The 22,926-nt window shown below is 37.9% G+C and overlaps 1 protein-coding gene across 3 annotated transcripts in view; it reads right to left on the reverse strand.

Annotated features, from left to right (window-relative positions):
- LOC149303174 (neurexin-1-like) overlaps positions 1-22,926 on the reverse strand; it is a 619,545-nt gene that overhangs the window by 378,529 nt on the left and 218,090 nt on the right. For 2 of the 3 annotated variants that reach the window (XM_089481603.1, XM_089481600.1), the window contains 3 exons: positions 18,482-18,783; positions 15,031-15,075; positions 13,891-14,052 (listed from right to left, as the gene is read on the reverse strand). In XM_089481603.1, the coding sequence (XP_089337729.1) occupies positions 13,891-14,052; positions 15,031-15,075; positions 18,482-18,783 (509 nt within the window). The remainder of the gene's footprint in view (positions 1-13,890; positions 14,053-15,030; positions 15,076-18,481; positions 18,784-22,926) is intronic. The other variant, XM_089481601.1, reaches the window with a different exon arrangement.

The following is a 22,926-nucleotide window of genomic DNA, read 5'->3' on the forward strand; positions in this document are numbered from 1 at the left end:
AGAGGTCCACAACATTAGTATAGTATGTAATGCAGCGCACAAAAGTGAAATAGATTGGAAGGTTGAGTCATATTAACAACTGCAAGAATACAAATGAAACAGCTGGAGTCTCAGACCCGATATTTTCTACTTCCAAGTGCAATTTATAAAAAGGCACTGATTTATGTCATGAAAATATCTTTCTGCTCCTTTGCAAGGTAGATTCAAATATACAAGTATATTAAGAGGATTTCCAATATTGAAGTGCATTCGTGTCTCCTTGGGCTTAATACCCTGAGAGAGAATACAGAAGGTAAAGAACGTTTAAAGATACTGTGGCTCTCACTGGAAGTACAGGTTTTATTATGAGAAGTAAAAGTTCTAAAGAAACAATGAATTCTAAGATCAGAAATCAAATTCAGTGTTTTTTTACATGTCCGACTTTATCATGCTACATTTCCTTATACATGCCAACAAAAAAGTTTAAAGGTTGTTCTTATTGGCTGTTATTATGTCAAAGAATGTATTCTGTAAAAAAGATAGACATTAAAATCTAACAAAAAAAAAAAAATTAAGTTGTAGATACCTACATAGACTAAATTGTATACTGATATATATAAAGAAAATGCCTTTATGAATAAATTGTGTAATCATACAATAATTGGGATCAGGTAGAGTACACCTGGGCATATCCAGCTGGGCATTTGCCTGGTGTGCCAGATAGCCAGTACAAGCCTGAGGGGGACCAAAATATACAAACTACTCTGTCTAAAATAATACAAATAATAAGATGAAGAAGATGGAGATGAAGAAGATGGAGAAGACTATATAAGAAAAATAGCAAGGGAAAACAGAAAATGTCTTTGCAAATTACATACAATAATTGTGCAAGTAATATTTTAATCAAAAATTAAAGAAACATTGGCGGTGGATACCGCAGAGTATTATTGCCTATAGTGTTATTTGGTTTAGGACTGATCCTAGACATCAGTATTGGGTTTCAGCATTTTCATGGCAGATTTGGGTACCTGGCTTCTTTTTGTGAAGGCTGCTGAATTACATTGAGTTGAATCTATCATATATTATACATTGAGTTGAATATATTACATATTATACATTATATATTGCGTTTGCCCGTAGAGTGTGGACACAGCTACCGTCTTCTCATACCTTATTGCAAACAAACAGTGACTGAGGCACAGAGTCAATGCAATGCTTACTGATAGCTAAGATAATCAGGAGACTTCATTCTAATAGACTAGGTTTGTAAGGGCAAGTTGCTCTTCTCTTTCTGTACTAGTATAGGTTATGTATGTTCATCTTATTGTCAATTTTAATGTTATTGTTCATTTCTGCCTTCTCCTTTATTGTAGCAGTGTTACAGCAGTTGGGGCTCTATGAAATAAAATGTAAACATAATGTAAACAAATGCGTCCTAACTCGGAGTATAGCCATAGTTCAATCATTAGATTAATGTTTACTTCTCAGGAAGAATCAACAGCAAGGAGTATTACAGATATAGCCAGATGTATTGCGTTCTGGAAATAATAATGATGCTAATAATAATTTAAAAATGCAAAAAATCCTGCTTGTGTGAACCTGTTTATATTCTTTATAACAAACAGTCTGCACGCTGATTAGTTAATTGGTTATTTACATGTGAATTAACAAAAGCCGAGAACTCTGGCAATTTAATTGGCCCCAAAGATTGAGTTGGACAGTCTTGACTATAAGTGATGGTGCACAATTAATGGATTTAATTGCCTTTGACAAAAACAAAATGTCCTCCGCTTTATGCAGACAGGTCCAGGCATATATATATTGTATACAGCAGGCCCGGACTGGCCATCGGGCACACCGGGCATTTGCCCGGTGGGCTGGGGCAGGGCCGCGGCCGGGCCAGCCCGGGCCGCGTTGACTTATGGGCTAATGGAGCTGCAGCTCCAGGCCCCTACCTTAAAATAGGCCCAGTCAGGACCGGACTGACTGGGCCTATGCGGCCGTCCTTAACCCCTTCAGTCCCAGGGATTTTTGGTACCTCAAAGCCCGGAGAAATTTTGCCATTTTTGCAGTTATCACTGCAGTATGGTTAGAGGTCCTCTTGAACATGTTATTAATGCCTGTGATGTCACAATTACATCACTTAGCTCACTTTATTGGTTTTTTTTAATATTATTTATTGTATTATGATTTAATGATTTTTTTAAATCACTAACCATTTTTTTTCTTCGTTTTGTTATTCAGCATGGGAGAAGAGTGAGAAACATGGTTTCTTACTCTCCTCAGACTTGCATAGAGATCACAGTATCTGTGCCTCATCAGAGCGATCGGATATCTCTCCAGGTGACGTCAGCAGTGTTGTGACCTGGAAGGGAATGCCCGATGGCACGATCGGCATTTCAAAATGTAACAGTTTTCAGGCGTTCGTGCCGGAAGCTGTTACATGAGATCGGGCTGTCAGGGGGAGTCCAGGCAGTCAAACCACAGCCTGATCCCCCGTGTAGCAGCAGGGATGTGTCCCTGCCTCTGCAAGAAGGGCAGGACGTACCGGTACGTCCATAGGGGACTGAAGGGGTTAACGCAGGGAAAAAGGGGCACCTGCCCCTTAAGCCCGCAGCAACTGCGACCGGGCCCGCAACTCTAGCAGCGGGCCCGCTACTTACCTGGCAGACGTGCGCGAGCACCATCTCTTCTACCGCCAGGGGGACGCAGGAATTCAACGGAGCCATGTGATGCGTGTCTGCTTCCCCTGTGCAGATCCGCGGAAGTCTGTGAGCGGCGCGTACATCATCAGTTCAGGTAAGGGGGTGAGGGAGGCCGTATGGAGTATGTGAGATTGAATGAAAGAGTGAATTAATGAGTATCTGTGAAGGAGTGAGTGAATGAATGTTTGTGAATGAGTATTTGTAAATGAGAATCTGAATGAGGGAATTAATGAGTATCTGAATGAGGGAATTAATGAGTATCAATGTATGAATGAATATCTGAATGAGTGAATGATTATCTTTGAATTAGTGAATAAATATTTGTGAACAAGTGAATGAAGATGCAACAGGTAGGCTGTTTTGGTGGCAAAGATGCCATAGGCAGGCTGTTTTGGTGGCAAAGATGCCACAGGCAGGCTGTTTTGGTGGCAAAGTTGCCACAGGCAAGCTGTTATGGGGGCGAAGATGCCACGGGCAGGCTGAGTGAAACCATCCGTGGAAACCCTCCGGATGCGGGTGTCAGTGTGGCAAAGCCTGTCCTGGTGTTTGTGATTGGGTGTCAGTGTGGCAGAGCCTGTCCTGTTGTGTGTGTGGGTGTCTGTTTGGCAGAGCCTGTCATGGTGTGTGTGTTTGGGTGTTGGTGTGGCAGAGCCTGTCCTGGTGTGTGTGTGTGTGGGTGTCGGTGTGGCAGAGCCTGTCCTGGTGTGTGTGTGTGTGTGTGTGTGTGGGTGTCAGTGTAGCAGAGCCTGTCCTGGTGTGTGTTTGTGTATGGGTGTTGGTGTGACAGAGCCTGTCCTGGTGTGTGTGTGTTTGGGTGTCGGTGTGCCTGTCCAGAGCCTGTCCTGGTGTGTGTGTCTGGGTGTCAGTGTGGCAGAGCATGTCCTGATGTGTGTGTCTGGGTGTCAGTGTGGCAGAGCCTGTCCTAATGTGTGTGTTCGGGTGTCAGTGTGGCAGAGCCTGCCCTGGGGTGTGTGTTTGTCCTGGGGTGTGTGTTGGTGTGGCAGAGCCTGTCCTGGTGTGTGTACGAACACAGAAAAGAACCCCAGCACTCCAGTCAGCTTCCAATTCTTAGGTTACTTTATTCAAAGAAAGCAAAACAAAAAAGCAACGTTTCGGCCAAACAGGGCCTTTGTCAAGCTCAAAAGGCCCTGTTTGGCCGAAACGTTGCTATTTTTGTTATACTTTCTGTTTTTGTTTTGCCCTTTTTAGCTGCTAGCTCCCAGCTTCCTGGGAGTTGAGTGCTGAACCATTTCTTCTTTTTTTAACTGTCCTGGTGTGTGTGTGTGTTTGGAGGTCGGTGTGGCAGAGCCTGTCCTGGTGTGCGTTTAGGTGTCGGTGTGGCAGAGCCTGGTGTGTGTCTGGGTGTCAGTGTGGAAAAGCCTGTCCTGGTCTGTGTGTTTGGTTATCTGTTTCCTTAATTTACAGTAGGAACTATTTCATTTTTACTTATCCAGAGATAAAATGCCCTCCTGAATTTGTAGTGACTTCAGGGGACAAAACATTCAAGGCCCTGAAATAATTTAGTGGAAAAGATAAGGTATTGTGTTATTTACTCTATAATATTTATTTCAAGGATTAGTCGCACTAAATTGTGGCTTCAGGCTTCCCATGTTGAATGACCAAGCATTATGTATATGTATGTACATGTTTTTTCATAAAAATGGGCTGCTCAGTCTGAAATGCCCGGGCCTATTTTTTGTCCCAGTCCGGGCCTGGTAAACAGTATAGTATAAAGTATAGTATAGTATATAGTAGATATGCGAATGTGATGCATTAATATGTTATTTAAGATTGTTTATAAATACAGTAAGTTGGCTGGGCTGGCTTTATACATTGCCTGCATTTGTCCATTTACACCATGGAGGACTGTGCATAGACGGAAAACTACATGATGCCGAATGCCGTCCTGAGTCTTCTCTTTCATTTACATCTGTTTTAAGGCACAAAGCAAAAAGTGCTTCCGAAAACTGTAAACCATGCTGCAGATTTTTTTTGTATCAAACCAGCAGATTATCATACAGTAATGTGGCTACTTGTGAATCCTTGGAGCCCAAATTAAAACTTCACCAGCTGCTCCTGACATGCTACTTGCAGTATTCCCAGGGACACACAAGTACATGGAAGTGCGAGACTACAAAGGACTACAAATCAGTACCACAATATAAATATGTACAGCTGGCCACATAGGGAATTACTACTTTACACAAACCATCTTTATCTGTCCTTTATATTCTATTGGTTAGTATAAGTGCCACTCTATATATATATATATATATATATATATATACACACACACACAGTATATTATATATATACTGTATATTTTATTTCTGGCTCCTGAGGAATACATCTTAGTGAAATAAAACCCATCTTGAGTACTTTATGATGGTACTCATTGATGGTATGTTAGGTTGTCCCTACTATGATGGTTAGAATGTCCAATGCCCATTGGCACCAATGACTGTGCATAAGAAGGAATAGTGTGGTTACTGTTGATTTCAGACACTACTATCCATGCATAGCCTTCATATGAAGAGCATTATTTTCAATGTAGGGTTAAAGAATACTGAACGAGTAAACAGAAGTAATGCTTTACTGTACTATGCATTTGTTCTTATAGGGCACAGCAAATCAGACTAACCACACTGCTAGAGTCTAAAGGACTTTCCCCGGTTAAACCACACATCTTCCTTAGATGTTGCAGCGTCACTGCCTATTTACTCATTGTTTGCTAGGCGGCAGAAATACATTACACTTTGCTTTCTTCTGTGAATTCAGGGCCAGTCCTGACTGAGATTTCTAGTCCCTTAGACAGATTAAGCCTCGGACATGCCACTCCACATGGACTTCCTGACAAACAGAGGAGAACCTGGTTGAGATGCCCCCTCCAGCTAATCACCCAAGGCCACTGCTTCCCAACTCATTCTCCAAGACAAATACCACATTCTATTCCAATAGAGTGATTCCAGTAGGGGAATGTTTGTCTGTCTTGAAGACTGGATTGAGAACCACTGCCGTAGGCAACCCTTTAGATCACCTGCTACACCTATCAGCATTTAAATGCTTTTGTTTTAAAGTGTGTGGTTGGAGACATGGCTAGGAGGCATACGTTTTTTTATGTAACTTTTTTTGACCTATTGATAAGATCTTTATCTCATTGATTATGGAAACTGCAAAGGGAATAAAGCAATTTATTTACAGAATTTAATACATAATTTATTTTTTTGCTGTTATGACTTTTATACCTACCAAAGTAAAATAGTAAATTATATTACAGTTCATCCTTTGTTTAAACAAAAAAGATCTAATTGGATTACAATAATGTGAATTGGGCCTTGCAATATGAGTGCTTTGAAAAATCATATTTAGTACGTACACTACAAACAGAAATAATGCTTGTTGTTCTGAGAGTATTTGAAACCATAATCGAGGCCATTAAATAAAAAGCTAAAAGCTCTGAACTCATTAAATTACCATTTCTTATTTTGTCTGCAGCAGGGCTCTCTGTGTATTTCACAATATCATTTAAATCTGCTTTTAAACATAGCAGTGGTGACTTAAATCTGCTCCCTGTATGATATGAATTAGTGATTTCTCAATTAATTAATTGTATTAATTAGAATATAATTTATTAACCTGTATCATTGTACTTTTTGTGTTAAAGAAAAGTGATAAGTATCAACAGTGAGGCGATATAGTGAATATGTAGTAAATGTGAATATTTATCAAATTAGTGCTCCCCTTTCTTATTCTTGTTCACAGCTGCAACCCTAGAACAACATTCTCCGGATGTTGATAGCCAAACACATATCCACTTAGGGGAGTTCGTGTTAGAAACAGAAAAGGAATAAAAAAACAACAACAATGTAGGGAATAACAACAAATGTGTGTCTTTGTTTATTGTGTGATTTTCAAAGCTCTTCTCAGTGTCTTTTGATCTGAGTAAAGTGATAAAGAAAAGGAACCAGATTGCACAGTATTTTTCACTAGTGTGATAATATAGAAAAAATTGCACTTACAAGATGGTGAGCTACACTATTGTTGTTTTTTATTCCCTTTCTGTTTCTAACACGAGCGCCCCTTAGTGGATATGTCATTGTATTTTTTTACATAATATTTTTTACATAATAATATGCCACATTTTATCGAGCAATTCTGTGAATTTGCATATTTATATCAATGGGAAGCGGATTTGAAATTGATCCGACACAGTGGTGAGCTTAGGGTTAGGGACAGTATTTCTTTGGTGCCCCCTCCTGTAACTAAAACACACGCACATAGGACACAGACACATAGAATTTGATGGCAGATAAGAACCCTTCCTCTCTTTTCCTCACACTCATAACCCTAGGCCCACAGCTCACACTCAAACACTATTCGCTGACACACACCTTAGCACCAGAAATGCCTTTTAGACTCAGACTATAAGCAGCTAAACCTTACAGTTTGTCACCAAGCCACAATTTAAAAAAAGTACAATAAGCAAACCTATTATGGCTTATTGTCTGTCTGGTAGTCCCAGCATCTAAAGTTGTCTAGCAGTCTGTTATAAGAACTAGACATTAGAGGTAGGCAACTGCTTATGCCTGCCACTTATTCACAAAAAAGTAGTTAAAATGGTTGGCAGTGTGAAACATGACTTTGTGCAATGTCAGCAAACTCATTAAACTAAGAAAATTAAAAATGCACGGAGGCATGCTAGATGTAACATCCATAGCATATTGAAACTATGTGGCAATTTTATTGCAAGGTTAACATACTTTAATAAAAAGGATCTATTAAAATGTCTTAAAATGTCCTCGCCTAAACCTACTAAAAGAATTTATTGCATATACATTTTGATTACAGTATGTATTCCCAGAGACCATCAATGCAGGCATTTTGCTCAGTAATCAAACTCAATAATTTACCACTCATCAGGGACCAAACCTAAGGGAACTGCTGCTACTACAGTTACCTACAAAGTAACTCCTGCACTGCTATCAAGTCCTCAAGGACCCATGTCAGTGCTATCATCTGTTCACATAACTATTTTATCATTTTAAACCAAATGTAAAGGTAAGCATGGGCCACTTGGGGTTGAGGTTTATACTATTCAATCAATTTGTGATGTTGAAAACACTATAAGTATCTAACTAAATCCTTTTACATGGTTTATTACTAAATAAAAAAAAAATAAAACCTAGTCTAGGCCAACTTTACCTATGCTTGGGGTGGCAGTTCTGGTGGAATGGCAGCCCCTCTAGTAAAAATTCAGAGGCAGCTCGTCTTATTGGGCAATCAGTCTCCCCAGTATTCTGCTGCTCAATGGGCCCTAGCTGGCCCATTTACATTATTGAGGAGCAGACTCCTCAATATCGCAACACTCAGCAGAAGGATGGTGGATGCAGGAAGTATGGTTTGGGGTACTCCCCGCAGTCAAGCCTAGGGAAACACATGTCATAAATATGTTGCTGGCTCATATCAGCTAATTAGCTGTCACGACCATGTAATTGTTGGTTTAGTCTCATTTGTCTGTTTACTGTATTGGATTGTATTCTGCAGAGTGGTTTTTTATCATCAAAACTCATCAGTAAGCCTAATGATCATGTTGTAGTATATTTAAATTAAACTGAGGGGTAGGCAACATGTCTTGAAATGGACATCAATAAATTTGTAGAAGACCATGGTTCAATGTGGGACATTTAGTCAAATGCTTGCCACAAAGCCTATCTTCCCTGGTAAAACTTGCAAAATGACAATAGTTTGTTTATCAATGAAAAGGGAGCTGTTGCCTTGACAGTTTTTATCGAGACTTTATTTATTTGTCAAAACTACCTATAGCTTCTCTTGGACATATATAACAACAAGCATCAACATTACGGCATCTGGGAGACTTTAACAAAGAGGAATAATGACACATATCCCACTCTGCCTAGTAACAATTTATGGGGATTTTTATAATATTTATATATTGATTATTTAGATCTGTAAATACCATTCCATAGTTTTATTTTATGTGTAGAACAACACAACGTATGATAGATCTGCATCAAAGATAGATGGGATGACATTTGTTAGCTGATAATATACTTTCTCTGTGACATAGAGTAAAATGTTTGACAACTAACACATATGGCAGAAAAATGACCTTCTGTTACTAGAAGAAAATTACTAAAATGACTGGTTACATTTCACACCCAAAGAAGTTATACGACCTTAAGTTAGGCTGCACAGCTGTGTTCTCTTGCTGTTCAATGTATGCATCAGTAGAACATCAGTAAAATTGTTATCTACCTTCAGGGTGCCTGAGGTTCTGCCACTCAGAATCAGAATGTTCTACATACCTCTGTCTATTTTTAAACACGGAGAAATGTTATTTTAAAGAGAAACTGTCACCAACGAGAACTTTACTTTAATCAACAGACCATAAACCAGTCAATGTTATTTTAATAGCAGACGATAGCAAAATCTTTCTCTTGTTTAGGACAAATATTCACCGGCACAGATCTGATTTCTTGTCATTTTTTAATTCACAATAGGGGCTGAAATAAGGAGACAAGAAGAGGTTCAAAGTGTCTTTCTTGTGCCAGTTTAATAATGAAGTCTGGAGGAGTTATGTTGAAAAAGTTCCTTAATTTTTTAAAAAAACCTATGAGCAGTTTGTTAAATTGTTCGCCATAGCTGTGCTTTAAAGAAGAACATGATTATATTATCAGTTCATAAATAAAAACTATACAGCTTTTTACTTATTTATGAAGCACATTTCCATATGCCATTTGTGTTAAAATTCATAGGCACTTAACATATTGCAACATGCCTGGAGTATTTTTTTCTAAAAATAAGGGTTTTTTTCTCAATGGGCACAATTAATGCCTTCTCTAAACCATATATGTTGGTAAAGCCACGTCTAAACTCAAATATGCGGGCACAGATCCGCATACCCGGGAACTCTTCAGGTTTGACACAGAGTCTTTGGGAGAAGTGTTGCTTCACCAGGTCTCCCTGTCACTTTGCTCTTGGCAGGGGAGTGGCATTTGGCCACGATCACGCTCCTCCCAGTTCCCTCGCCCACACCCAGCTAATTTTCAGCACTCTGGGGCCCCGTCCCCTAAAAATCACTCCCCCCCAGAATTGGGAGAGCTCTGGATAGCCTGCCCTGGGAAGTCCCAGATATTCAGATTTGGCTGACGTCGGCGGGCAGTCCTGCTGATGTCAGGGGACACACAGCTGTTTAACTGGAAAACAGGTGGGGAGTGGGGCCTGATGACCTGGAGACACGCTGCTTCTGCTAGAGTGTCTGGCGGAAACCCAGAGAGTTCGCGGGTATGTCAATTGAGCAATTAGACTGCCGGCTCGCCACTACTCCTTGTGTTGATTGCGAAGATCAGAAATCACACTTGTAACTTGCTGGCATGGCCTCTATAGCTCTATAGCGGGGGATCTGCAGCAGCAGGGCTAAATGGAAGAAAAAAAATGCAGCCTATATTCAGGCAAATGGGGTATATTTATGTATGTTATTACGGCTCTGCAACCCGTGCAGCTGCACAGCGATCTACGAGTAGGGCGTTGTGGCTACTGTGGCCACAAGACGCCCTCTAGCATAGAGTCAGAAGCAGGAGATCAGTGCTTTTACTAGCAGCGTGTGTATGTTGTTTATGTGTGTTATATATAATCGCCAATGTATGTGAAATAGTTGGAGTGTATACATACACTACTGTTCAAAAGTTTGGGGACACTTGGCTGTTTTTCGGGAAAACAAGGAAATGCCTAGTTGTGTTGCAAAATCAAAATAATGTTGTGTTGCAACATCATTGCAAAAGGGTTTTCTAATGATCAATCAGCCTTTTAAATTTAAACTTGGATTAGTGAGCAAAACGTGCCATTGAAACACAGTAGTGACAGGAGTGATAATTGGCTTCTCTATGCCCATGAAGATATTCCATTAAAACGTTTCCAGCTACAATAGTCATTTACAACATTAACAACGTCTACACTGTATTTCTCATCCATTCGATGATACTTAAATAGAAAAAAATTGCTTTTTTCACAGATCGTTGTAATGATGGCTGTGTTTTCAAAGCAGTGGTTTCAACTACAACATTCTACTAAAAATAATGAACTATTAAGTAGGCTTGTGTTTTATGGAATCGGTGTAAACATTACTATGTGATCCAGACAATCTGCCTTTTAATACTATTAGCTGGTGACTGGAGTGAAATCACTGGGACTCATGGATGAACCCTGAATGTTCTCTTCTCTGTACCTTTTGCTACAAAATGTGCATGTTCGAGTTCAGATATATTTGTGTGTATGGGGGGGTATATAGAAATACAAATGTTACATTCATTTAGCACCAGCAGGTTCTGTAGCGCTGTATATATAATACAAAAAATAAAAATAAACCAGTTTAAATGTCGCAGTGAAATGAAAAGCCGTTATAAATCTGTACCCGCCCTATTAATAGTATGCTTTAATGTAGGCCAGCGTCATGCTAATTTCTCCATTCACAGTCTGCAGATCTATAATATATCGTGGTGTTAGAGCGACTCCTGCTCGGCAGAGAAATACACCGCATCTGTTTTATAATTCAGCCTTTCTCGGTTGCTCAGCTATTCAGATTGCATATTTTCATGCTTCAACAGATTCTTTTCTCCCAGACAGATTTCTGATACCTTGAATGTTAAACGTATAAAGCCAGACACTGCTTGGAAATTATGGGTTTCTGTAATGTTTAAATATATATTTGTATGCACAGAAGCAAAATTATGTGGAAGTGTACGATTTACTATAAACAAAAGCTGTGTGTGTTAAAGGCTTTACTAATAAATATTTACATGAAATCTATGATTCTGTTCTCTCGTTCGTTTTTAATGGCATTCGCTTTAGCAAACAGTTTTTTTATTTGACTTTAACTAAAAAGTTAAAAAAGTTAATAAAAAAAAAAAACCTCCCAGGGACAAACCTGACACCAGTATGAATCTGAGTGAATGTTTAGTGGTCAAATGTTTTCATACAAATAAGTATTAGACTTGTGCAAATGGACCAAAAATGATTTGGATACATTTTTTGTTTGTTAGTATATTCGTTTTCAGACAATTAATTTAGTTTTCTGCCCTGCCATGGAACTTTTACACCAGGCCAGTATAACGCTGCGGAGAGCTGGGACAAGCGGATCAACAGAGAAGACAGAAGAAAGAAAAAACAGAACAAGAAGCAAAAGGAAGAAGCAGAAGCGGTGACAGGGTGATGGTAGGGAGACATTGACAGCATGAGAGAGCATAGTGCATCCATGTGTTCTCCAGATAAGCAAAGCAGACGGTCATCCACGTGATGTAAAAGAAAGCGTGATTCATTAGACCAGGCCACCTTCTTCCATTTCTTCGTGGTCCAGTGCTTATGCTCACGTGCCCATTGTAAGGGCTTTCGGCAGTGGACAGGGGTCAGCAGGGGCACCCATACCTAACAAACTGCGATGCACGGTGTGTTCTGACACCTTTCTATAATATAGATGCGGGTCGGATGGGAGCACAGAACATGTGGGAAACAAAAATAAATAGAAACAGTATTGCAAAAAATATAAAGCAGTGTGAGTAAAGGTGAACTGCCACTTGTCCAAAAAGTGAAGATTGCTCCTGCGAGTGTGGTATATATGAGCTTCCTCGATGCGTTTCACCAGCTATGCGCTAGCTTCCTCAGGAGTAATAAATAAAAATTGCTATATCCACATCTGTCTTTTGCTGTATTTGAGGAAGTACTTTTGGGGATTTGTACAAAACTAGTAGAGGGGTAATTTTCCATATTGGTGTACACGTTCATGTGGAGTGTGTATTTGTTTCTTATTTTATTACCTTTCTATAAGAACCAGTTTTAACTTTTTCAGCAATATGAGCTACAGTAATTAGTCTGTTGAATTTGACTACACAGGTCAGCCTTCGCCCCCCCCCCACTTACATCAATAAGCCTTGGCCGCCCACAACCGCGGGTTCACCAATTTTCCTTCCTTGGACCAACCCACAAGAGCAGCCGTTTTGGAGATGCTCTGACCCAGTCGCCTAGTCATCACTATTTGGCCCTTTTCATATTCGCTCAAATCCTTACACTCGCCCATTTTTCCTGCTTCTAACACATCGGCTTTGAGGACGAAATGTTCACTTCTAGGAGTAACAACAGCTGAGCAACAAAGTGGTAGACCACGCACACTCACAGAGGGGGACCACAGCATAGTCTATAGCGTGTTGCACATAAAATTTGCTATCACTCACTACAGAGGTCCAAACTGCCTCTAGAAGCAATATCAACAAAAAGCGCTGTATGTATGTATTGCCAAGCAGCTGCACACAAACTTAAGATCACTATGTGCAATACTAAGCATCGGCTGGATTTGTGTACAGCACACCGTCGCTGGACTCTGGAGCCATATAAACTGTAAAGGCAAGATAATACTAGTGCAGATCACACAATAACACAACTAAGCCAGAGTAAGGCAGGCATTATATTGGACCAGCAATGGTGTGAACAAGTGATAAACTGCAGGTGTTGACCCTCATCTAAAACCATGTATTTAGGATGAACTCCCTAGTGGCAGTGGGAATAAAGACATGGACCTCAAGCCATTAAGTCCTTCATTCAAGACCCAGAACAGCCTAACGTGTTGATGGGAAATCAATAAGGACAATTGCAGCCAGTAGAACTTTGGAGCTGCTTGGGGGAATGGTGAATTTACTGAATGTCACCCCCTACCACTTACAGATTCCCCAGTAACAAGCTCAATACTGGCATGTGTATCCCCAACAGGTTCTTCAAGTACCAACAAACTCTATGTCCCACCATGTCCAAGACCATCTCGTTACCTCCCCATAACAGGTTTTGGGGTCACTTAGCCTTTAGTTTCAACCACTTCAATTTGCTGTCACCCCACAGAAGCAATGTTTATTCTTAAAAGATTTGCACAGATCCCCTTTGCTGACATCGTAAGTCTGGAAATGTATTTAAGATACACAGCATAGTCATTAGTGTTTTGTATATTTGACAAAATAATGTAGCTATCCTTTATCCATATAACAATATTGTAATATTTGACTTAATATATAAGAATCTTTTCATGGTTAGCCTGTGGACCCAAGTGGCTAAAACGCAACACGCGTAGTGATTTCCATAGAACTCAGATAAAATGAAATAAAATAAAGTCACACATAAAATGTGAACAAGACATAAAGAGACATACCTCTTTAAGACAGCCCATGAAGTTGTTACTGACTGGTGACCCTGGTAAGTCTGCGGTACTGGGACTGCCTCCAACATAGAAAAAGTCATCGGATCCCAACATGGTGTAGTCCTCTTGAGTGTAGCCTGTGGTAGTCAGAATCCCATCCACTGAAATTGTTACCTACATAACAAAGCACAGGGAAAGGACACGCTATACTCAGACCTAAATACTGCACTTCTCGGATGTGCCTGATTTGAGACCTAGTTTGGATATCCATTTTCATGTCTGTTTGAGGTTTGGTCTTGGTTTCTAGAATTCATCTTCCCCTGAGATATCTAAACTACTGTATTTCAACTGTTGTTTGAATAATGAGCTAGTGTCAGTATTGTCCCTACAGCAACTGAACAGTTATTTAGCAGACACAAAAATGGTGTTAGTAAAATGCTTTCTAGGTTAGTTTAGCTGTTGTACGTATTAGTAAGTTTAGTAGTCTGTCATTGACTAGTTAAAAACGTGCATTGTGATAATGAAGCAAGCGATACTAAGCACCACCACTGTTCGCACTGGTTAACGAATGGTTAGCGGCAATTTAACATGCGAGTGTTAAATTAGCATGCAAAATTAATAAAAAGCAAATCAAACAGTGTTAGAAACCCACACTGATGTGCACATGCTAAGGCACACGACAGACCGGAAACAAGAAGAACACAAAGAGGGGGGAGGTAATTATATCGCTTGTGATGAATATGAATGTACCAAAACTATGGCATAATTAAATTAAGCTATCGTGCCATGCATTGTGAATGGTTAGAATCTGGCTGAGACAGTGATTGCTTGGGCCAGCCAATGATTAGCATTAGTTTGTTAATTACAGCTTGATGCAAAAGGTAGAAAAGTTAATGACCCTAAATATGGGTAAAATAAATATATTAAATAAAAAATAAATAAAAAAATAAATAAAAAAAATGTAGATAATTAAAAAAAGAACTCGGTAGGAACAAGTAGAAACTAAGAAGGTCAACAACAAATGAAAAGGAGAAGTTAAAGTAAGCAGAAGAGTACCAACCGCAGTTCCTCTTTTGTAATGAAGTCTACAGTTAAAAGAAAGAAAGAAAACACGGCAAACCCAAAATAAGAAACAATTAGAATGATATCTACCGAACAATGTAGTTTGTTTACCATAGCGTGTCCAATGCCTGCGTGCTTTGTGGAGAAGGGGGGAGAAAGGAAATTAAAAACTGTGAACATAATAACGATTGTTACTTAAAAAATAAGATGATCACTACCATGTTAGTACATTTTTTGAATCAGGTAACGGTTAGTAGAATGAAACATTCCATGAATGACATGTTAGTTATTAAGCATGTTAGTAACATATAAAAAAGGGCAAAAAAATTTTACAAGAAAAAAAGCGGACTAACAAGTAAGCCTCCAAGGAGGCGACTGCAGTAGTATTTGTCCTGCAAATAGATTTCATAACTTATCAGCTCTGTACTGAACAAAAACAGACACGTGGTCACAATTCCCCTTTGGAATCCCTACAGGTTGAATACATCTGACAGACATTAAAAATGGGGATCAAAATACCTATCGCTCAAAGACTGCCCAACTGTCTGGACAATATCTGTAATAATGTATGTATTTTTTTTTCCCCTTTGGACAAAACCAGAAACCATTTGTAACCCCTACTACTTTCAAGGAATCTCAATATCTTCTCAACTCCAAAACGTCTTTCGGTCATACTCAGGGGCTTTAGGCTCACAGATTACTGCAATGAAACAAAGCAAAAAAATCCTGACACATATAATGAGCTGAATGGGTTTCTCTAACTGCCTCGTAAAACATGCACCAACTTTGCTTTTTTATCTCTAATTAATAAATAATAAAAAAATAAATAAATCTATTTTGTATTATTTTTATTAAATATTTTGGCGTGAACAAAGGCAATCTAGAAAGTATGAATGCATCGTCTTTTGATATCGACAAAACTGTATATGTAACGTTAACACAAATAACTACATCTTGTCTTGAATAGTGAAACTATATGTATGTATATATTGAGAAAAGGGCATGTGTGGTCCCGAAAACTCAGTTTGTCATATAGTTTGATTAAAAGTGCAGTTAAAGTATGTCCTTTGAGTGCCCAGTTATATGTTGCATATATACACAGAGTAAGGAATCAATGCACGTCAAGCAAGGACAAGTTAAAAGCACCTATCTGAATCATAAATATTGGTTATATATTGCTTAGCTCATCACAACATCATAGTAGCCAACTCTTGGCGAGCCCTTTTTAATCCTAACATGGCTGTATTGCAGCTGAATCACTTTTAACCCACTGAAACTTTCCTGCAATGTATAGCCCTCTCTGGACACCATTAATGACGTCGGAAGGGTACTCAACATAAAGGTCATAGACAGACCTTAAAATAGAAAATACACAAAAATATAAAAGGAGATGCTCACACTAACACACATCTAAATACAGATTCAGTGGGGTAAAACTAAAGCAGTACAATTGATTCAGCTCCGTGGATTAGATAATACTTGCCAAGACTGGGATACTTTGGAGTTAGTGGCGGGCTATGCAATATATATATATGTATAATGTCACGGAATCAAACTTACATTTTGCTATTGTATCAAACACTATCTTAAAAAAGAATGATATTTCTTCTTTTAATATTTTAGTCTACTTAAACGCACTTTTTTTCGAAATTTTGCCATTACAATTAACCCATATTGAAATCTGAATTGCAGTATTAGCTATTGACTGTATATTAAAATATGAATGGTGCAGATAGGCTTTTAAATAGAAATTGCTGTATCTGCCTGCTGTATGTGCACTAATTTCTTTGTTGCGTAGCACCCCCAAAATCTATATTAATATGCCTGTCACGATATATATATATATATATATATATATATATATATATATCATCATCATCAGCCAGGAGCTAAAAAGGTATATTAAGTTTTGTATGGATATATGCTGTGACTTTACAATGATGGCTGGTGACCTTCATCTCTCCGCATCCCATGTTCTTCTTTGTTGTAGAGACGCAGAGGGTGCCTACTTAACTATGGTATGATCATTACATTTTTCCTGTTGCTTGGCTACACAAAAATCATATTATAGTATTGCATGATTTCATTGCTTCCGTGTAGAATACTGTATGTAGATGTCATTTCTGTAGATCTTCAGTGGACACTGAATGAGTCTGTCTGATCTACTCTTTCTGCTTCTGGGTTAGGACCATTGCTTCTCTTTTTGTTAGTGGAAAGAAGGAAAGATTAATATAATTCATGAATCATCAAAACCAGAGGGAGCAGCTCAGCAGGGCCAACGAAGGGTCTGCTGCTAACTTATCGATCCATCCGTTGCCAGTCATGATAACGCAGAAGAAAATGGCACCCTACTAATATCTGCGGAAAACAATATCGCTCTTCGCTTTCTTACGGATTGTCTGACATCATTAAGGATGGAAATATCATTTTAGGGTTTTTACACTCTTAAATGTTAGTAAAGTTAATGTCATTAAGTGATTATTTTCTGTACATGCAAAACTACACACACATGAAGAGAAAATATATAGCTTGGTTTTAAATAAAAACCAATAGAATATCGGTAGTTTTGCTTGTCTATATTTAAGAATGCAAAGGGTTCTATATCATGTATTGTTAATATGGATCAATGTTTTAATATGAATCGCTCTGGAAATCAATTTGTTAGAGTGTTACTAAAGTGAGGTGTAAGATTTCTTTAGTATAAAAATAGTTACCATTCAGAGATTCCCTGTCAACGTTTACAATATTAAGGGTTAGAATAATGTATTAGTATTATTATTAACCATGGTTATATAAAACAATGCATATTTTCTTCCTCTGATTTTTTAAATGAATATGTTATTATTTTTGCTCTGTAAATCATCAAGATTTAACATCAAAATTACATTTTGCTATCTTAAAGAATGTCATTTCTCCTTTTAATTTTTTTACCCTACTTAAATGCACTTCTCAAATGAAAAAAAAATTGCTACTTTGGTTTCTATCAATAAAAAAACAAAAAATACTAAAACATATCTTCAAAAAGTAATTTTGCCATTACAATTAGCTCATATTGAATTGCAGTATTAGCTATTGACTGTATATTAAAATTGTGAATCTCTGACTAGTCAATATGGGGGAAATGCTGTTTCTATTTGAATAAATAAACATTAATTAAAATAAAAAAAAAAATATAAAATCAGACATAAGTACTAGGTACTATAATATACATAATAAAATAAATCTACAATAGCTATCTTTCTATCTAGAGATATATATGTGTATAAATATCGTATATGCTATCATAATACCCAACTATCGACCACTTCCCATTATAGTAACCTATAACAATATTTATTTGCCAAGAAATAGCAACTGAAGACCGAGCTCATACATTTTAATTATATACTATTTTCTTATCCCTTGTTACTTTCTAGATATGCCCCTGCTCAGGCATGAGCGGATTCCCTTGTGCCTAAGTATGATCATTTTTACTGATAATATTTTAATTTAGCTAGGTTTAAAGCAGAATACATCACTCTTTCATCCATTTTACTGTTACCTGACGCAGATTCCTGGTTACTTTCACATCATGCCAGTTATTGTCATTAAATTTTCCATTGACCGGTTCCACCAAGGCCTCAAAGGCCCCTGACCCCAAATTAATGACCAAGGAGACAGCTCCATTTTTCAATGCGAGATTCACATAATCTGCGGATTTTCCTGTATGAAGCATCAGTCCGTTCCTCTGAAGGGTTTTAAATGACAGGGTTATTTCATCGCTGCTGCTTTGTATCGGGTTTTGGGATAAATCATAGCAGAAGTATTCAGACCCTTTGAATGTAGCGATGTAGTCTTCTTTTCCTAGAAAACAGGAGAAGCCGTTTTTCATTAGAGTTAGGTTAAATTCACTCATTTGATTGCATCGTTAATATATTTCTTCGAGAATCAGTTTCGTTCGTACAAAGCAAAAACATGTATTTTAAATTAAATTGATGGGTTTTGTTAAAAGCACAGCCAATTCTGTAAATGACATGAGCTGCTAGACTGCACAACACAAACACTTACATGATCAAGTCTAAATAAAATGAACTTCAAATATCACTTCAGTAACTGTGTTCATTATTTTTATGCATCTGCTCATTAAAAAATACTTTATGTTTCAGCTTTGAATGACTATAAACCGCATTTTAGAAAAACTCTTTGACTTTAAAGGGATATACAGCCATCATATGTATTTTAATGCAAATAATAGACAAGTGTCACTGTATATTATTCATTCCTTTTATTGCATCTAAACAGAAATGTCTTCAAAATTCTCAAGCATTAAATCAAGCAAGAGGTCAGCAGAGGTGAATGGACGGAATGAGAGGACAGCAGAGGTGAATGGACGGAATGAGAGGACAGCAGAGGTGAATGGAAGGAATGAGAGGACAGCAGAGGTGAATGGAAGGAATGAGAGAAGGAAAGTGAAAGAAGGAGACAGATGGAAGGAAAGGAAGAAAGGAGAAAAAGGAAGTAAGGAGAAGAGTGAAAAAGGGGGAGGAAGGTGAAGCTAAGCAAAACCCATTCACCATCCATGACAACCATAAAGTTATCTAATTCAGGATAATGCTAATGGTATAGCTATGACCAGGCACAGACTGGCCTCCTATCACACTGGGCTAATGCCCTATGGGCCGCTGGCTGACATCACCACTGTGCTGAAGTATATGGCCGGCTGGATATGCCTGGCTGCACGCTACATGACCAAAAAAAAAGGTAACGTGCAGCCGTGCATATCAAGCTGTCAGCTATACTAACGTCATGAGGGGCCGCCAGCCTTCAAATGACATGTGATAACAAACCCCACACCAATTCGTGCACCAATTTGTGGAATTTAAGCATTTTAGATATTGTACATTATTTCTCCTAGTATAAGGAGCTCAACCAGTAAATGGAAATGTATTACCCATTTTAAAATACTTTAACAAAACACACAGACAGCTTTTATATTCTCTTGTTTAATGGATGACTGTTTTTAGTTGACATCTCCAATTTATATGTAAATGACTACTTTTGTTTTAAGACTTCTTTTCATTTTAATATGCCCCTTTAAGTGGTTATAGTGATATGTCCCTATAGGTCACTAGTGTCACTTGGTGTAGTGCCAAGCTTGCCGCGGCAAAGCATTAATAGTTAAAATGTTTTTATTTTTCTTAAAACAAACCCATTTATGTCTTTTTTTACCGGTATCTTTTTATTGCCGTTTATGGGCTATTTTTCAAGGTATTGGAATGATAAATACTGCATGCTTCACCGGATTGTAGCAACTGCAGCCAGGACTTTTAACAAAATAAGGTATCAATGTCTCCTAATTGAAAAAAAATCTAATGTGATTTTACTTAAAGGCTTTACTGTAATATAGTACATAATCAGAAAAAAAGAAGCAAATAAAAATTCTCTCCTGGATCAAAATCCTCTACATTTTTTTTGCTAGAAATTCTTATAAATAAAATATAAGCCCCTAATAATATAATGAAATGGTAATATCATTCTTTACCTAGTTCAACTCTATCGTCACTCATAATCCAGGGATCACAAGCACTTGGTAAATTGAATCAGAAAAACAATCGCCCAATGTAATATTTTTTTGCACCCCCATAACCAAAATGAGGACGGTAGGTAAAAAAGATTTGCATCGTTAACAGTTCTTTACCACATGCTATAATTATAGGCCAGTCAAAAGAATCATTTTACTCTGAATGACCCTGCAGAAGTAAAATCAGCTTCTCCAGGGCTTACAAAGATTGGAAAAAGCTTTTAAGAAGGTTAACAGTTTTGTATGTATCACACTTTCCTTAAGTATTCAAGGCTAAATCTTTTGAGCTAATGGTATTTTCCTTCAGAAAGTGAACAAAAAGCCAATTCAGCAATTCTGAACATTTATTGGAAAAGCCAGCTTCATATGTCATTTGAACGATCTGATCAGGGCTACTACATTCAGAAAAAAAAGTCAGTATTATGCAGTTCTCATTGGAATTCTCAGCAAAATTATTGTCTGTTATATGTGCATTCTTACCCTTTAGCAACCTTGTTTTTCTTCAATCGATAAAAATAGATTAGGCACTTATCGGGAAGAATGTCGTTGTTGGGTCTCTTGTGTTTTGTTTTGTATATTTTATTCTTTCTCATTTTTTTCTTTAACTGGTATGACCTCAATTGTACTCTAAAACTAATGTTGACTCATTAAAAATGGATTTCTTAAATGGTCTCAGAAGTACACTACTTAAAAAGCAAATACACTTCCCTATTTTAGATAGCAGATAATGTAACATATTTACCTAATTGAAGTTAAGAATTAAAAGCAATCTATTTCTTACGTCTGCAGAACGACCCATAATCAATTACCACCAAACGGCAATGGCATTTGTAGATTTTCTAACATTTCTGAGAAATGCATTGAGGAGGAATGGTGCTCGGGGTTCCAGGAAAATTGCTTACAAAGGAAACTAGTTTGTTAGTGACGGTCTCACCGGAGACATCCCTGCTGACTCAATGAGGTAGACTTGGGTAAAACTACAATATCAGGAACCTCAGACCTTGTCCGTTTGCTTGGTCCTTGGATATTGAGTTTGTTCTGCAACCCTTGGTGCCTTATTTTGGCCTGACCAATTTTGGATTTCATCTGCCTTGAAACTAGACTCTTATGCCTCTTATGCAAAATAAAAAGAATCCATTCCACACCCCAATGACACCCGTTTAAAAAATGTCTGCTTATTTTATGGGAATGTTTAAGTGGTCGAAAGATTTACCACCAATGAGCTGAAATCAGTCAGCTTATGATCTCATTATGTGCCCACTGCCCCTATAACCCCTGTCCAATTGGGGTTTAAGAATAAATACAATCTAATTTGGAGGTGCACATACCCCACTTCATGCCCCAAAACATTTTATGTCAGTCCTCCTAACCAAGATGGGGCTTTACATTTATTTATTTCTGACATAAAGATTCTATTATTTTCTTTCCAGTCTTTTTCTCTTGGTTTTTTAAATAAATCCACCAACTCTAGCTGATTAAATGGATCTCTGTCAACACCAGAATATATTCTATGAAGAATGAGAAAAACTCCAGAGCAATGATTTCGGTAGAATGAACAGGTAATTAGTCACACAACGTCTTTTATTGTTAGCAGTGGGTGACTGCCTCATTCTGTACCTATTACATCAAAACCTACACACAGGCATTGTAATTACTAATTTACAAAAATGATGTCTTAGCATTGTGCTCATTCATGGAAATACATGTTACTCTATAAAGACTCCAAAAGTACCATACGCTTTCGGATAAGAGAAAACGTGCCCATCACAAATGCAGATTATAGGGTATTACATGATGAATGCATTCGGTAAAATAAATAGCTAAAATAGAAGCAAAAAATTTATACTATTGACAGGTTAAACTAATCTATCTGTGTAGGTTCTGATGATCAGACTCCGGCGACTAGAATATTTTTTTTCTAAAATATATAAAAAAGAATTGTAAATGCTATCCTTAAATAATGCATGCAAACCTCTTAATAATGAGTACTTGATTCCTAAATAGGGATGCCTTTCTTGTATTATGAGTTCTAATCCTTAGATTTTAAACCTCTTCTAGGCATTAAGTAGATTGGACCAACATGAATAAACATTGAAGATAAGAAGAGAAAGCAATGAAAAGTTAAAATATATGACATCTTAAGCTCAATTTCTAGTGATATGCCAAAGTACCTGGGAATACGGACACACTTATTCAAGGGGGCAGAAAACTCAGTACCTAGGTGAGTGAACAAACGGGCTGAGAACATCAATGTTATCGCTCAATGAGACCAGGTGATTTAAAACATTATATTTCAAGTTTAGTCCGTGGAGACACACACACACACACATACACATAATTATATAGGCTGAAAAAAAGACATGCGTCCATCAAGTTCAGCCTTTCCTATATCTGTTAATTTGTTGCTGTTGATCCAAAAGACGGCA

Source organism: Sceloporus occidentalis, unplaced genomic scaffold (assembly GCF_023333645.1).
Source record: "Sceloporus occidentalis isolate IW3139 unplaced genomic scaffold, rSceOcc1.0.p SCAF_15, whole genome shotgun sequence".
NCBI classification, from domain to species: Eukaryota; Metazoa; Chordata; class Lepidosauria; order Squamata; family Phrynosomatidae; genus Sceloporus; species Sceloporus occidentalis.